The following is an 18,816-nucleotide window of genomic DNA, read 5'->3' as shown; positions in this document are numbered from 1 at the left end:
TTGTCCTATAATTTATCAATCAGATAATCATTATTATTATTTTTGACGAACACAGACTTAACTAATCATATAATTATTATAAAATTAATATTAAATGATATTTACAATTTCGATGTTCTTCCTATTTCAATCTTTATTCTAATTTCTGACAATTTACGGAGAATGAATATTTCACACGATCATTTTACAACATACGAGGAATGAATATTTAATTTACACGAACTTTTGATAGAATTTTACATGATTATATAATTTTATCCTATGTAAATAATAGTTGAGATGATAGTTCAGGAACATAAATTTAACTTCGTAAAATCAAGGAAATTTGTCTTTTTCCCCAATTGTTTTTTAAATATTTTTATCGAAATTTTTTATTACTTGAATTATCGATGTAACTATATATAAATTTAACACAATAATTATTTTAAATGATTAAATAATAAAAAAAGTTAGAGTTGCGACTGGCAAAAAAAATAACACGAGAGTGAAAGATCACTCTCCACCCTGCTTCCCTTTTAAAATCACTAAAAAAGTATTATTTTTTATATTTAAATAAATTACATTAAATAAAAAAATAATTTTATAAATAATTAAAAAATCACAAAATGATAAAATTTTAATAATTTATATTTTCCATTGAACATTAACCCGTGCAATCGCACGGGTAAGTTAAACTAGTTATTTTTAAGAGGGCCAATTAATAATAATAAAAATTGTGTTTTATACATGTTCAAGAGGATTATCTTTTCTATGATATGCTAACTTTTGTATGCAATAAATAGTTATGACCTGACTCCACTTATTTCTCATTTTTAAATAAATAGTTAGGTATTTTTTTAGTACAATAAATAGTTAGGTAGTATTACTGTAGTAATTAAAGATGGATTATTATACACTTATTTACAAAGTGTGCTGCTTGACAAACTACCTACTCGAGTGGCGTTAGCCTCGAAAAGTATTTTGTCTAATCCACACGATTCATCATGTATTTTCTGTTTTCAAGAAATAGAGGACTGCAATTATCTTTTCTTTCGCTGCGTTAAAGTCCAAGAATTATGGAGATAAATTTTTGTGTGGATGGGCGTTGTTTCTAACTTGCAGGAAGATGGCTGGAAACACTTTTTGTCATTTGGCTCTCTTGTTACATCAAAGAAGCGAGTGAAGGTTAGACATGTAATTTGGTTAGCAACAACTTGATGTTTATGGCGGATAAGAAATAATACTTTGTTTCGAGGGGTGGTTGCTGATTTTTCTGCGGTGATAGATCAAATTAAATTCATATATGGGCTTTGGTTTAGTGGAGAACGAGGTGCAAAACTGGTTATATGTACTTTAATTGGTGTAATGAGCCTTTGCATTGTTTACAAAGTATTTGAGACTTTTTGCCCTATTGTATTGTAAGAATTGAATACTCCTTGTGCTCCTTATGAATTCAATTTTTTGCTTAAAAAAAAACAAAGTAATTATTTTTTTATTGATAATATAGTGTAAATCTTTTTTCCCAAGTATCCAATCAAATCACATTATAATGCTATTTTTATAAGTTATTTTCTAAAATATTTTAACAAAAAATCACCAATAAAGAAAATTTAAAATCCTTTTACCGAAATAAAATAAAATAAAATCTATTCATATTATTTCGGTAAATCTCTTATTCTATATTTATTCTATCTGTTAAAATATTATTTTTTGCACATTATTCTTTAATATTATTTTTTAACATGTAATATGAATAAATATTATTTTTAACATGTAATATTCTTTATAAAATATTATTACGGTTAAAATATTATTTATTCATATCTGTTAAATAATATTTATTCATATTATCTTGTTAAAATCTTATTATAAAATAAAATCTCTTATTCTATCTGTTAAAATAAATTTAGATATTCATGCACATTATTGTAAATCTCTTATCCTGTGCACCAAACGGGCCCTAATAGTAATTAATCATATTAATAATTAATTGGTATTGGTTTAATTAAATATATTTCAAAAATTAGTGGATTAATAATTAAAACTTTTCATATTTAATGTTTCAGTTGAATCAAGACAAGAATATAGACATTGTTCATATAAAATAATCTGGTCAATAAATTATTTTATTTATTCTATATTTGATTTTTTTTAAGTAATTTACAATAATGTGCATGAATATCTATTTTTTGGTGGAGCACATTAATGTAAATTAACCGACAATAAATTATTAAAAAAATTCTAAATTGGAAATAACGATTTTTGCCAAATAAAGTAGATGAAGTCCAACTTTAGAATTTGATTTATAATGATAATCGTCATATTGCCAAATAATTGACTTTTTAAAAATTAATATAGTACATGAATTAATGCTAATTGAAAAGGTTGTGAGAAAATGGCATCTCAACAAATGCTTATAGAGAACATCCGCATCATTTTGAGGAGGAATAAAAATTATATAAGAAGTGATGATTAGTGTTTTTTCTCGTGAGATCTTGAAATTGAACCCCAAACTATAAATATTGGCTAAATTACAAAATACAATCATTAAACCTAAAACTACAAATCGTTCTATATAATAGACATAATTAAATTATTGAAATCTAGTATCGAGTTTCTTGTTGCATGAAAAATTATCCTTGTAATTGTTCCATCTAAAATAACGACTATGTCCTTAGGATCATGGATCAATATGGATTTAACGCATAAAAAATCACCTGAATCACATGGAAAAAAAAATTAGATCATGAGAAAAACATATGGAAGAATAAAAGAAAGAATGAATGATGGGAGTAAGTTGGAAAAAATGTATCAGAAGAATTGTTTATATTTATACTAAAACTAGAACATCGATCCGTGCGGTGCACAGTTCTGATTTCCTGTAAGATATATAATGAGTAAATAAGATATGATAATTCCAATAATGTAAGGTATATGAAAAAAGTTGAGTAACATTAAACGATAGTTTAACAATAATTTTGGATAAATATTCATACAAAGAAAATTATGTTATATTACGGAAGACTTCCTTATAGACCACATTCGAAGTCTTAGTCGTATCTTCACATTTAAGTCTCAACTTGTGATTTGGAAGTCCCGACGTAGAAATCGTGTTCAAAAATTCAGGAGTATGAACATCATCGACTATTTGACCGTCTACATTTTGTGTGAGTGGAGTATCATAACTCAAATATGTTTTTTCTTCACCAGGAATTAAATCCAACATATAATCATTTATTGTGTCGACTATTGGATTTTTAGGAGCTAGTATAGCTCTATTTTGGAAATACATTATATCGTTCATGTTTTGTAAAAGTTGGGGATATGTGTTTTCAACGATAGAAGCAAGAGGATCACCTGAATTTGGAATCAATAAATCCGATAGAATGTCAAGTTCTAAATCATCGTCGTTGTCATCTCCAATTTCTCCATCGCCAACACCCAAAACCTATTCAGAAAACAATCTTCTTTGTTCAACGTCTGCACTCGAAGCACCACCGAGAAGCCTCATGTTTTTACTTAATGTTAAAACTTCACAAAAATTCCAAAGAACCGAAGAATTAATAGTAGCATGAACAACTTCTGACCTTGTACCTTTAAGTATTACTGGTATAATTTGTCTAAAATCTCTGCCAAAAACAACAACTTTTCCACCGAAGGTAATGTGTTTATTTTTTTATCAACAGACTTGAGAATATCTTTTAAAGTTCGATCAACAGTTTCGAAACAGTGTTTGTGCATCATTGGTGCTTCATCCCATATAATGAGCTTTGCTTTTTGTATTAACATCGCCAAAGGCTTTTAGGAACTATGGTACATGTTGAAAACTCGTCAACATTTAGAGGAATACAAAACTTTGAATGTGTTGTTCTATCGCCAGGTATAAGCAATGCAGCGATCCCACTTGAGACAACTGTTAAAACTATCTCACGTTTTGAGCGTAATGCGCCTGACATGGCCATCCAAATAAATGTCTTCCCTGTACCACCATAACCATAAAGAAAAAACATACCGGTTTGTTTTCGTTAACTCTTGTCATGATTGTGTCATATACTTTACGTTGCTCTGAAGTCATAGTTGACATCAATCTAACATATTTCTCAGTTAATGATTGTCTGTTATAATTCAATTCGTCGTGTATTAAACTATTTTGTATATCAGGAACTAATGACGTGTCTGCTCTAAGCATTTGAGGATAATCTTTTAAACTCTTCCCACAACTACGTAACATCATCTCAATATATGCTAGTGCATATTGTATCAATTGATCATCGGTTAATATTAAATCTGAATGTTAAAATCAAACTAATAAATGTGATTAGTGACATGACTATGGTTGTGTTTGGTTGTATTGCAAAAAAATTGATTTAGTAGAATTGAGTTTGATAATAACTTTCCAAATCTCACATGATAATTATTCTCTAAATTTATGATCCGGTAGAAAACAAATCATTGATCAGGAAAGACATAAAAATATTTCGTGATGAATAATATATCAACAATAATTTTGATATGATATACTTTTAAAATAATTGATGGTGCTTATCAATTATTGCACATAATTTTAATCACAATTGGTATACTTGTCATAGTGGTTGGAAATAATGCCTTGCACCGAAAGGTAGTGGGTTCAAATCCTAGTCAAGACAAAATTATATTATTTTTTAATAAAATTGCAAGATAAAATGGAGGGAAAACATGGAAAGCAAATTAGGGTTTATGATTTGCTTGTGTATACAAGCTTATAATATAAAAGATGTGGAATACAATATTAATTAACATTCCTTAATTTGTCATTTTGGTTCCTACCATGATATAATTAGTAACAGAGTATTAAAACAATTAAATAGAAAACGTGTAATAATTAAGGCAATTGTGAGAATGATGGTAGTGATTGATTAATAATATAAGATCAAATCAATTAAGAAGATAAGATCGAAATCAAAATCAACCAAAATTGGATATGTAAACCTTAAGGAGTTTTAACCAAATGACACATAAGCAAATGTGGTCTTAGAAGATGTCATGTAAGATTAGAAAAAAATTGGTTGATCAAAAGAATGTCATGTATGAAAGTTTCCATGAGAAAAAACTCCTAAACATATAAATAACTAGTATAACTTACCCGTGCTATCGCCCGGGTTAATGTTCTATGAAAAATATAAATCATTTTTTTCACACATGAAAAATATGGATTATTAAAATTTTAATATTGTGATTTTTTTAATTATTTGTAAAATTAATTTTATATTTAATGTAATAGTTTATTTAAATATGATAAAAGATCCAAATTTTGGAGATTTTAAGGAGAAATGACATAATGGAGAGTGATACTCCACTCCCCGTTCCCAACTCACATGTTCATATATTTGTTCTTGTATTTTCATAAAAAAAAGGTCATTATGCAAAAATTAATCTAACGGTTAATATATTTGTTCTTAATCGTCAACTCTCTCCTTTAGACATTTGTTTTCTTCAGGAGTATTTTATCTCATGTCCCCGTGTGAAAAAATTTCACATTTGAGAAGCAAAATGGGGCGATTTTAATTTTAATATTATTTATTTAAAAGTAATGAACAGTAGAATTGTTTGTCATTTGCTTGACACAAAAAAAAATTATATAATTTTTTTAAGCATATCTCATTTGTTAATGTGCAAATTTTAAAAAATGTATCTATTTGTTTTTATTTTTATTTGTTTATTTTACAGTGATGTATGGAGAATAAAAATAAAGTAATACATGATATTATTGCTTTTAATTTTTTTTTTATATATAAAATCATTGTTACTTTCTCTGTTTTCAATTGATATCGTATTTTTTATATAATAAAATCTACAAATGTATGTCTCACCCCGTGTAAGTTATTTTTTGCTTAATACCTCCATGTAGTGTTTTTTTATTAATACCCCCGTATTTTAATATTTTGTTTGGTACAAATCACTATGTATTTTTTTATTATAAAAATCACGTTAAGGTAAACCATAATTAATAGAATAATAAAATGAAATAGAAAAATAATCTATGAAGTCAATTACTTCATTCCTTTTATATTTCAGACAATGACACATTTTTCTCTACTTGATAAGTATGAAGTTTAAGAATAATTTTTTTTAAGCATATCAATTTCTCAATTCCACATTTTTCTCAATTCCACATTTGTTAAATATCACATGAAAAATTAGACAAATAAAAAAATAATGAGTAAAAAAATAGAGTACAACATTTATTTATAAATAATAGTAAAAAAACATTTATAAGCATGATTTAAATCCAATAAAAAATAATATGAACAACAATTCTTTTTTAATAAGTAAACATATGATTAAAAAAAATGACAATAAAATATAAAAAATATAAATAAATACTTAAAACTCTAACATCAATTGATAATACTTAATCCTAATTTGAATAACAAACAATGTTGTTCTTCCGTATATGGACCTGCAAATAAAGAATTATAACTCAAAATTAGTACAATTTTATGATTGTAGAATTAAACTTGAATATTTTATCCACTCCTCTGTTCTCAATCCACATGTTATTTATCCCTCGTAGTCATCTTCATCAGTCTCTGCAAGAATCTCGTTGATCATCATATAAAAAAATTAGATTATTATTATATATGATTAAGGTTAAAGTCAATTAGTTGAGATATTAGTTTTTCTAAATTTAATTTTAGTTTTTCTATTCTTATTTTTAGTTAATGTATTTTTTGTTAAGTAATATATAATAACTAAAATTTCAACTTTTTAAAGTAAATAAGTAAGTGTATCAGAGTTTACACTAAAAACAAATGTAACTATAAAAAAAATGCACTATTATTAATATGAGTGTAAATATAAGTCCCAGTAAAAATTATAAAAAAAATAGGTATTTAGCATTAATACGTGTAGAAATATAGGTTCCCATAGAAAAAAAGAAAAAAAAAAAGAAAAGAGGTCATTCGCCCCGTATTAATAAATCTCGTATTAAAACATCTATAGAAATCTAACTCCGTAAAAATTACAAAAAAATAAACCCCTGAGTATAAATAGAGGTTCCGTACAAATTTTAAGAAAAAGTGGTCCCAATATTGGTATATGGATAGAAATATAGCTCCCCGTATTCCATAGATGTTCATTTTGATATTTTTGTTTTTCAAATTACTTGTGAAATTTATTTCATTTTTGACCCGTATATATAGAAACTATAGTAGATTTTTGGTCCTTAATTTTTGAAATTTCTATACATTTCAACATTGATTTAATTTAATCAATATATATTCTAAAAATGAGTTGGTCAATAATCAAAAGTTTTCATATGTAAAACACTAAAGAAAAAATATTCCTTATATGAGTATAAAAAAAACTCTTGTGGGATATATAAAAAAAAATATTACGTAGATTTGACATACTGAAGGATTGTTTATATTTATACAGAAGAATAAAAGAAAATACAGAAGAATAAATGAAAGAATGAATGATGGGAGTAAGTTGGAAAAAATGTATCAGAAGACTTGTTTATATTTATACTAAAATGTGGAATACAATATTAATTAACATTCCTTAATTTGTCATTTTGGTTCCTACCATGATATAATTAGTAACAGAGTATTAAAACAATTAAATAGAAAACGTGTAATAATTAAGGCAATTGTGAGAATGGTGGTAGTGATTGATTAATAATATAAGATCAAATCAATTAAGAAGATAAGATCGAAATCAAAATCAACCAAAATTAGATATGTAAACCTTAAGAAGTTTTAACCAAATGACACATAAGCAAATGTGGTCTTAGAAGATGCTATGTAAGATTAGAAAAAAATTGGTTGATCAAAAGAATGTCATGTATGAAAGTTTCCATGAGAAAAAACTCCTAAACATATAAATAATAGATTCAAAACAAACTAGAATTCTCTGAGAAAAGAAACACAAGTTGAATCTCTCGAGATTGAATGAGAAAAAATCCATTATAACTTAGAAAAAATCCTAATGGTAGAGAAAAAAAAATCTTTCAAAACTTTTACAAAAGTTAAATAAATCTTGTGGTATTCAATTAAAACAAACAATTTTTTTTTTTCAGACAACAAAATTCGTTGGTATTCAATTGAGATTTTGTACTACTTTTAAAATGTCTACGAGTATTCAAAAGTCTACCAATTTTGACAGATTTTTCCTTAGAATGGATTTTGAGAGACTTTTTTGAACTCTCCAAGATTTTTTATTTTCATCATCACTATATCAAATTTCTCTTTTTTTTTGCAGCGCACTGTATCAAATTTCTTCTTCTTCTTTATTACTTTCATAGTTCATCATCACAACACCCCTTCTTTTTTTTTCTTTCTTCTTCTTCTTTATTACTTTCACAGTTCATCATCACTGCACCTTTTTTTTTTTTCTTCTTTCTTCACTTTTTCAAGAATCTCACCAAAAGACTTGAGACTTTTTCAAACTCTCCAAGATTTTTTACTTTCATCATCATTATACTGGTCCTTCTTCTTCTTCTTTACCTATCAAATATGTTTTTTTGCAAAAAAATATTTTAACAAATTCTACATCTTTTTACAAACTTTTTATTCATTACAACTTATTACAGCAAATTTTTTTCGTTACATTCATCTGCTTCTTTTCCCATCAATGGTGGTGGTGGTTTTTTTTTTTGTTTACATGTTTGGGTCAGGGTAGTGGTTTTTATTTGTGATTAGAAACGTATACTAAAAAAAATGTAAGGTTTTTTTTTGTTTAAATATTTGGATTCCAAAAAAATATAATTTCTTTTATTAAAATTTATTGATTTTTTTAAAAAATTTCTAATATGTAAAAGTTTCCTAATATATAAAGTATTATGAAATCTTGATCGTAAAAAGTCTTTTGAAAAAAAATTCTCAAAATTTATTCAAATCATTTGTTAAAAATCTTGATCGTAAAAAAGTCTTTAAAATCACAAAATCAATATAGTCCAACAAAATCTCATAAAATCACCCAAGATTTTTCTTTTACAAAAATTATCTCATAAAATATCAATCCAATATACCCCATTAATTTCTAGTATGACCATCACTATAGTAATAAAAAGCTATTTCTCATCGTAATTATTAGCTTTTTAATCCTACATACAAGAGATTACCGAGAACTGGGAAAGTAAAGAAACTGACAAATTGTGTGAGAAACCCGTTGAGTGAGAAGCTTTGTGCGACAACGACGGTGCTGTAACGGTGCTATGTTCAATTTTTTAGGTTCACGATTCAGGAATTTGAGAGAGAAACATGATTTGAAACGTGAAGAAAGAATAACGATTTGGCTATTCAGGGAAGATGATTTGAAAATTGGGAGACAATTTAGATATTTAGGAAATAGGAATTAGGGTTCATGAGCCATTCATAAACTGGGTTTGTGTTTAGTATTCAATGTTCAACACTATGCAACTAAAACAGTTGAAAATGATCACCCACCCATTTAATGCTTCGGTTCAATCTTTAAAATTAGAGCAACCAACCCTATTTATATCTTAACAAAAAAATTATCGCTATTTGTCTTAACAATGGTTCGGGAACTTTCCCTACATATCGGTATAATGAAGATATAGTTGAAATACAAAACTTCAAAAAAGGAAAAACTCAAAGATATATGCTTGTAATTGCTATTGAACATCAATGCCACACGACCTGTGTGCATTCATAGATATATTTACTAGTTTTATAAGAAAATAAGATCTCACGAAGTTGCACTATATTTACATCAGCATCAAAGAAAGAAAACTAAAACTCAAAATACATTTTAGTTTTCATCATCAGAATCGAAACAATGTTTTTTCTGCAAAGATTTTATGAGATCCAGTCGCCTATCACCTCTAGATACACATTCACCAGTAAAAGACTTGACTTTCGGAACATTCAAGGAACTAAGTTGTGGTGTCGCTGTACCCTTGTTAATTTCCTTGAGCACAGAACGAGCTGTTGCTGCAGCTGCAGCATCTGCCAATGCTGAAGCAATTTTTGAACCACTTGGAAACTTGTCACTCTCCTCACCTTGTACATGTGTTTCAACATGTTCTTTGGTTGGATTCTTAGAAACAGGTGATTGAAATGCAGCTGATTTTGGCTTGGAGGCTACAGCCTCAGCAACTGTTGCTTTAGCTTTTGCTGCTTCATATTTCTGCATGTCATAGATAAGCTCTTTCTGCAGCTGTTTATCAGCAACCAATATGTCATCAATCTCATTTTTGTAGTCCTTGAGAAGGACCCGAAGGCACTCCATGAGAGAGCCTATGAGGGGACTGTTCTTGGTTTCCAACAGACGTTTCAACTCTATGAAGATGGGTACAGTGTTTTGAATAAGGCCTTTCTTGACTGCCTGAGTTATAGCCTTCCTAGTTGAAGATCCATTTTCTCCCCCTTCTTCTTCTAAGTCTGCCGACTCAGATGATACACGAGTAGATTGAAAGCGTATCTCTTTACAGCCAAGAATTTGAAAAGTATCCTGATCCAACAGTTAATGTTATAATCTGAACATAAATTGAGATGTGATTGGATTACCAGCACAAAAATATACAGTCATAGGAGTCACTGATCAGGACAACTTGAAGATCATTGCTGGTAAAGAACAATACCTGTAGAACAGACTGTCCAGTTGCATCTTCTATATTGAGCAAACCATCAGAAGCTGCAGCTAGAATTTCTGAACATAACTTGGCAAAGGTTGCTAGAAGATGCTCAGGAGCCATTTGCTTTAGTAGAGAAACATAAATGTGCATTCTTCTTGACCTTGATCTTTCATCAGTGCCCCTGCAAAAAAATTATGCAACAAATGTAAGCACAACATCTCAATTACATAGTTGTCTAACAGATTGCTGATTTGGGGGCCCTTTACCTGATGGAAAAAAGTTGGCTTTCTGTTCGTGATTCGTTGGACTCACGGTGTCCAGTGTGGGCATGGCAGTCATTCAAAACAAAAACAGCCTCCACAAAACTATTATATGCTAAAAGAGGAGACTTGACTGGTGACAAAAAAAGAAAGTCAAAGTCCTGAAACAAATTCAATTCATATAACTGCAAGTAGAACTACCAATGTAAAGCTTCAAACCTTTCAAAATATTTCCGAAAAGAAAATCTGCTAGCTGTCTAATCTTTTCCGATTCATCAACAAGTGACAAAAGGAAACGAAGAAATAGCACTCCTCTCCACTTGACATAGTCCCTCTAGGATAAAAGAAAAGTAAATTATCGTTAGCCATAATTAAAAGCAAAGGTGTGGAATAGAAGCTGAGGGAGGTGGGTTTAGATGCCAGATAATTAAAAGGTATGAAACAGAAACAGTGTAGCCATAGAAGGAAAAAAATAAATACCTGCAACAATCTTGATAGCAATATGAATGTTTGCCTTCTCACAAGTTCACAGGGATCTAAGAGACACCTTGTGATCTTGGTTATGTAACTGATAGCTTCAAAGAAAAATTAGTTAGCAAAGAGACGATTTACTTGACATTATTGAATGTATATATTCCGCATAATGTACTCATTGGACTTCTACCAGCAGCAGCACAAAGTAATGGTTCTTCTATGTTTATATCATTCATTACTTGTTTATCGATTTGTATATGAACGCTAGGTTATTTCATTTGGACTATTAGACTTGCTTAATTCAAAATCACTTTACGCGGGAGCTCTTACAAGGCTTACCCATCAATAAGAGCAGTGTACCGAACGCAGAAGTCTGCCATCATGACCACAATATTATTGCGAAGAGCTGCTAAGTTGGTCTTTTCAAGCTCCTGCAAAACCAGAACATATATTGATTAGGAAATAAGACACCGCATATCATTCCTTGAGGAACAAAACAATGAAAGCCTCAAGACCGACCTGTACAAACAGAGGAATATAGTTCTTTGCAAGCTTCCCATCAGCAAGGCAAAGTTTTCCCATGGTCAGCCACCCTTGAATATAAAAAGAAGGAGCTTCTTCTTGTAGAGAAGTTGCAGAGCCCGGTAGCTTATTTAATTTTGGGACAGATTTCCCAGAGGTGATGATAGTGTGCAATAATGGACTTACAGTGCTCATATCAGCAGAGGGGCAGACAACAACTAAAGACCCAATTGTATAAATCGCTGTAATTGCTTTTGACAATGACTTGCGCTTTCTTACTGATTTCCTACCTTTACTGGGCCCACTTCTGGGTGGAGTGAAGAAGTCAGTTTCTGCATTTTGCTCTGAATAATCTGAAATAAAAGTTTCTATTATTTCAGAAGCTCTGGATAGAACTTGGTATACACATCTCAAGACTAATTCTTCTGCCTCCGTGTCATTTGAAGCTTTTCGTTTGCACAGTGTTTTAAGTGCTTTTATATGAGCATCAACCTGTCAGCAAAAGTAGCAGCTCATTGTAGATTTGTAGCACGCTATTAGCTAAATGGATATTGATTAAGTCTTGTAGCACACTAAGATATCTTATGTCCTTTTACTTCGAACACTGACTAATATTTTTCTACGAAAATATTTGTTCCAATAACTATGCATAAGAAATACAATATTATATATATATATATATATATATATATATATATATATATATATATATTAATTATAAGTATAGACTATGAAGCTACTGGTTACTCGTGAAACAAATATTATCATCAAAATTAGAAATAATATTTATGCGCAAATAATGCTGTCTAAGAGTGATCTTGTTCTTCTGTGTTGGCGCATGAAGGGTGTGAGTAAGATGAAAGCATAAGTATCAGATGGAGAAATTTTTCCAAGATTCAATACTACAATATATGATGTGCTAAGAAATTACAAAAAATGATGCAAAAGATGGCGAGAGAGACAGAGTAACATCCCAAGAAAGTAGTATATGAACCTCTTAATCATGCAGAACAAGTAAAATCATATGTTCAACAATGACAGCATATCACACATTCACGCCATCAAGGGAGCCATGTCAAGAATCAAGAGGCACTAGTGTTAGGATTTAGCTATGAGTTTAATAATACAATTACCTCTGTTGAATGCATGTTGAATTTTTCAACCCGTTTGAGTAAATTATGAGCCAATTCAGCAGCAGGTACATGTGGCAGTTCCACAGAGACATTAGAGATTGTTTGCAAGAGGAAAACTCGGTCACTAGCCCAGGCAACATTATTGCATTCTATGCTTTCTTCGTTTTCAAATGCATTTTTCTGTGCAAATGGGCTTCTAAACTCACCTTTCACTTTATGTTTGTCAAGAAGCTGCCAATGATGTTGAAGAAAATCCCAGTCCACTGCTTTTGGAAGGAATACTGACACCTCTGATAAAAGAAACCAAGCACCTTGTGGAGCAGTCCACTTTTCTATTGGCCTGCTATGGTTCAGCCAGATAGACTCAGACACCTTGATTATATTCTGAAGTGCAGTAACAATTTTGAAATTCAACCGTTTCTTTTTGCCCAGGTTTGTGCAAATTTTTTTCACCCAAGGACTCACCTCTCCATTGCAAATTTCTCTCAGGAGATACAGAATTCCTTGTGGGAAAGGCATCTCCATCTCGTTGTCTAAACCTTTTCCTTTCGTTTTACTACTAGACGTAGATTCGACATATGAAGAGGTAGCAGCTACAGCTCTAGATATTCGGTCCAAAACAAGTTCTTGAAACACATTCTCACATTCTTCTTGGATGCTAGTTTCATTGTCAGCTATTTGACGAGGAACTGAATGTAGCCATTCAGTTATTACTGTTTCAGATGAGAATGTTCTGAAAGCCTACATTTCGTTAAAGTAAATTCCGTAAATTTAGTATATACTGTTATTAGTAAAAAGATACCGAGAAGAAAAAGAAAACAGAACTTTTCGGGGACTAGTGAGATTCATAACAGAAAGAAAATCAGTTTCAAAATTCCTGACTTACACTTATAACCAAAATCCAAATAAGGAAGGGATTGTTTCATTTGTCTTCCTCTCTCCTAGCCCTCCTAACCAAATAATGCCTAATAGAATTATTTATATTATTATTTGTAACTATCTTGTGTACAAACATTTAAATTAAAAGCGATGGAAAAAGAAAAAGAAAGAAAGAAAAAAAAGAACACTATTTTTCCAATCAATAGTAAAAATCCATATAGTTCTTATAAACCGAAAGAAAAATAGATTTACTCGATCCAATATACAAAACTTTGCATTTTGCATCAGCTTACGTTTCTGCCTGCCTCTACCTAAAACACAGCACAACAAAATCCGGTTGAAAAAAGGGTGATAAAAGTACCTCAGAAAGAGATGCAACAGCCGCTTTCCGAATGCTAACAAGTGAATCGGAACAAGCCATTCCCATTGTCTTAAGCACCACTTCATCAATCGTACCTCCGAGTAGAGCAGTCAAGTTAGTAACAAGCAAAAGAGCAGCTTTTCTCACAATCGCCTTCTCATCCACACACCTTCTCCTCAGCATCTCATTGATTTCCTTTCCTCCCACACCCACAACATTGCCATCACCAAACCCCATAGACTCTTTCAAAACCAAACTAGCCTTATCACTAACTGATAGAAACCCAACAACCTGCGCCAAACTCGATAAAGCCCGCCCTCGAATCGTAGCACTAACATCCGAACAACGCTTCACCAACGCCTCTAAACACCACAATCCCCACGTTTCTTTCCCTTCTTCCTCCATCGAATTCACCCCTAAAGGATCCTTCAACAAAGTCATCAAATTCAAAATAAGATCAACCCCCAAAAGCCTTAAATTGGTTTTCCCTTGAGTCATCTTCACAACATACTTCACAAACTCAACCTGATCCCCCAATTCCATAACCCTAACAACATCCATTATAAAATCCACAGCCAACGCCCTAGGCTCAGCTTTATCAGGCGCCTTATGCACCAAATACCTCGGAAAATTAACCAACGCTTTCTTCACACCATCAGATTCCCTAGCAAGACTAGTAACAAAACCAACAGCAAAACTCCTAACCTGAGATTTCGGCATTACAACAACCGGAGACAACGCCTTCAAAACCTCAGCAGCAGTCTCTGAAGGCTCACCATGCTCCGGTTTCAAAACCTCTTTCAAAATCCTCGCACACAAACCAACCAATCTACTATATTGAACCTCATTTCCACAAGTCTCAATAGCTGTCACTGGAACCTCTGAAATTGTTTGAACTAAAGATTTCAAACTTTCCGGAAAACGATCGAGATGAATTAAGGACATAACACTAACTAATTTCTCAAAAAGCGGAAGTAAAACCCTAACATCGAGTTTCTGTACAGAATTTGGGGAATTAGGTTCATCTTCATCATTTTGAACCGATTTTTTGTTTTTCAAATTCCGTTTTCGTTTTCGAACTTGTTGAGCGCTGGTATTAGGGTTATGGTTTTTGAATGAACGACGAATTGAACGGAGGAAGGAGAGAAATGAAAGAGGAGTGAAGAGAGTGAAAACGGGAGCGTTTGGAGAGAGGAGAAAAGAGAGGAAAACGTTAGAAGCGAGAAGAGAGTGAGGAGTTGGTGATGAATCCATTGCGGTGGCCATTGGTGGAATGAGGTGAGAAGGTGAAACGGCGTCGTAGAGTGGGTCTAAGGGTTGGGAGTTTTTTAGGAGGGTTTGGAGATCGGTGAGAGATTGTTCGGAGAGTGGTTGTGGGTTGTCGATGTGGTGGTTTTCACGGAGGTCTTCGATTTCTGTTACGATGCGGGATATTGTTTCTTCCATTTCCGGCGGTGGTTATCGGTGCTCCTCCGCTCTGGACAGAACGAGATTTGAAGTTGTATTACTTTTTTTTCTGTTAGTTTTTTTCAAATTCCCATTCCCGCTTTGGACATTTTCTTTTTTTCGTGAAATTGAATTATTTGAGGGGATGTCCATGAAGTTACAGCACGCGGTATATGTCAATCAACTGTCACGATTACTCTAATATATATATATATATATATATATATATATATATATATATATATATATATATATATATATATATATATAGTATAAGTGTATGTTTGGTTTCAATTCTGGAGCATCCAGAATTGATTCTGGACGTGTAGAATTGATTCTGACTTGTTTGGTTTCTCAAAAGTAGAATTGATTCTGCCTCCAGAATTGATTCTACTTGAAGCTAGAAATCATAGCTTCTGATTCTAGAATTGATTTTTACACTCAAATTTTTTGTTCAACTCACTTTTTCATGAATATATCCAAACATAAACCACTTCAGCTTAAAATCAATTTTGGCTAGAATCAATTTTACAGAATCAATTCTGCCAAAATCAATTCTCTCCGCCGCAGAACCAAACACACGCTAAACCGTTTAATGATAAATCAAATATCGAGATTTATTACAGCGTGTAATCACATGTTTTTATTACGGTAGCAAATTCAAATTCGAGGAACTGAGAGAGGGGTTATTTTATGCCGTAAAATTGTAAAAATCAATACAGTTTTGTGGCAGTTTTTTACCAACTCATTCTAAAATTAATGGTTGAGATTACCTTGTATTGATTTTATGCAATATGAGCCGATCGATTTAAAATAGATGGCTAGGATTTCAATCTATTTGTAATAGTGGGATTCTGTTAGAGCAAGGAATCATGAGCAGTCTTTTACAGCTATATTTTCCACCATGTAAAGTATATTTCATTTTCATTCTCATTATCTGTTTCGGAATAATCCATGAGGGGGTAAATCAAAGAATCTTCACATTACCGGGGTAACCAAAAAACAAATTGTGCAGGGGTAAACTAAAACTCGTCTACTTTGTAGGGGTAAAAACCTATTTACCCTTTTAAAAATTGTTTATTATCCTTAAATTCAAGTGTAATTATTTTACATATATTTATCTATAAATTTTATTGAGGATTCTACCCTTAAATTAAAAAAATTTGAATAATTTTTTAGGCATGTTCAGAATACTATAAACATTTTCCTTACAAAACATCGAGATATTTTAAAATGAGAATAATTAAATATAAATTTATTTATTTAAAAATTTATAAAGGTAAAGATAAAATTAACAAGAATCTCGACTTAAAGTTTAAATTTTGAGTTTTTTAAAATTGTTTTTTTTATAATCTTCTAAACATTGCTGCAAAATAATCATTAAAAAATACACATTGATTTAACAATTTTTTTTTAAACACATTGGTTTAACAATAGAGACTAAAATTACGTGCATAATAATTTTGTATAGACCAAAATATATCACTTTTTTTATAGGGATCAAAAACAAAATTTAATAATTTTATAGCTATCAAAAACATATTTAACCCATAATAATAAAAAATAATAATTTGATATAAAAATATATATTTTAATATTTACGACAAAAAGTAACATATGTTGTGCAAGATAAACAACTAAATACTTGACAAAAAACAATTAAACAAATAAAAAATCAAATAGTATATAACAAAACAACAATCAAAGTGGCGCAGCGGAAGCGTGGTGGGCCCATAACCCACAGGTCCCTGGATCGAAACCAGGCTTTGATAAAACTGCAATGTAATTGCTTCTTTTTTCCCTTCATAATTTTATAAGCAAATGATAAAAATAACTTTTTGGTGCAAGTAGCATGGTGACTAGACTTGCATATATAATATGTAGAGGCCTAAGCCCGGGAAAAAATAACTACAAAGGAATCCAACGAGGGGTAACTACTCCTAAAACGTCAGTTTTAAGCCAGACACAACTCATAAAATATCATAGAGGAACTTAATTCTCACTTAATATTTGTTAACGCTTCTGCACACTAATATACTTCGTGATAACAATGACTAACGTTTGTCACTAATACCGTTTGACAATTCACAAAATATGCAAATTTGATCCTAGACCTTTCGATCTTGATCCAACGGTCACTAATGTGTTGATTGTGTGAATTCATCTCAAGGTATTCTGACTTTGACTGCACGAAATCTTGATTCCTAGTTATGTGGTGCTGAATTATCACCTCATTTCTTTTCACCTCATTTGTTTCAATACAACAGACAAGTGGAGCATGGAAATCCCACTTACAGATGAAGACAGGATGTCATGGCTTGAATCACTGAGAGATGCAATAAAAGAATCCTTAATTAACAAAAAGGGTTTGATTCTTGGTTGTTCTGCATTGAAGAAGCAATATAGAGAAATACTTAGATCAGGTGACCCTGATTATAAATTGGAGAGTCATGCAAGTGTTGTTAACTTCATTTTATTGGATATTCCTGCTGAAGTGCTAATTGCTCGATTAAATAAGCGATCTGCAAAAGGAAAACATTATATGCCTGCATCTCTTCTGCAATCTCAGTTAGATTTGCTTAACATTGATGAATCTGAAGGAATACTTAAAGTTGATGCTACTTTAAGGCCTAGGGGAAAACAACCCTTTCCAGGGTTGTTTTCAATCATGATTATGTTGAATCTCAGTAATAACATGAATAAGTATTGTAACTTTGTGTACAATTTTTAGTTTGATGTTAATAAGTTATGCTACGTATTTTTTCTACAAAAGATTACAAGAACTTTTTGCAGAAATTTAAACTGGTAAATTTTTTAAACTGTTTAAGCTAAACAAAGTCATTGACATCATCACAGGAAAAATCGTATAAAAAAATTGAGGAAGTAATTACACTTCTGTCAAATCTGACATGAATAATAAACCACGACTAAACAATTAAATTTTGTTTCATGTTCCTAGATGTACATTAATTGAGCTAGGAGTTTCAAAGCGAGCCTCGATCGGCAGGAACAACCCTCTTTTAGGGGAAGGGAGGAGTGATTGCCTTGGCAAATCTGAGACAACGGTATTTTTCACCACTTATTGTAATTTCAAGAGCTCCGTCTTGGTTATCTTGATTTGATGCAGTCCCCATTACACTAGTACAGAAAACACTTTTTACATCTGGCCAAAACCCCATT

General features: G+C 31.0%; 2 protein-coding genes across 2 annotated transcripts; one reads left to right on the top strand and one right to left on the bottom strand.

The window, feature by feature from the left end:
- Window positions 1–9,584: 9,584 nt before the first annotated feature.
- Window positions 9,585–15,814, bottom strand: LOC123885694 (condensin-2 complex subunit D3-like). Its single transcript, XM_045934997.1, has 9 exons — window positions 14,191–15,814; window positions 12,951–13,691; window positions 11,815–12,309; window positions 11,635–11,726; window positions 11,302–11,389; window positions 11,041–11,155; window positions 10,828–10,954; window positions 10,568–10,742; window positions 9,585–10,437 (listed from the first exon to the last, which is right to left on the bottom strand). The coding sequence occupies exons 1-9, from the start codon at window positions 15,634–15,636 to the stop codon at window positions 9,736–9,738; spliced, it is 3,981 nt and encodes a 1,326-aa protein (XP_045790953.1). The 5' UTR covers window positions 15,637–15,814; the 3' UTR covers window positions 9,585–9,735.
- Window positions 15,815–17,863: 2,049 nt separating this feature from the next.
- Window positions 17,864–18,367, top strand: LOC123886565 (gluconokinase-like). Its single transcript, XM_045935870.1, has one exon. The coding sequence runs from the start codon at window positions 17,915–17,917 to the stop codon at window positions 18,365–18,367; it is 453 nt and encodes a 150-aa protein (XP_045791826.1). The 5' UTR covers window positions 17,864–17,914.
- The last annotated feature ends 449 nt before the right edge of the window (window positions 18,368–18,816 follow it).

The sequence above is a fragment of the Trifolium pratense genome, linkage group LG5 (assembly GCF_020283565.1).
Source record: "Trifolium pratense cultivar HEN17-A07 linkage group LG5, ARS_RC_1.1, whole genome shotgun sequence".
Classification (NCBI taxonomy): Eukaryota; Viridiplantae; Streptophyta; class Magnoliopsida; order Fabales; family Fabaceae; genus Trifolium; species Trifolium pratense.
The sequence above is the reverse complement of the archived record's forward strand: the minus strand, read 5'-3'. Positions and strand labels throughout refer to the sequence as shown.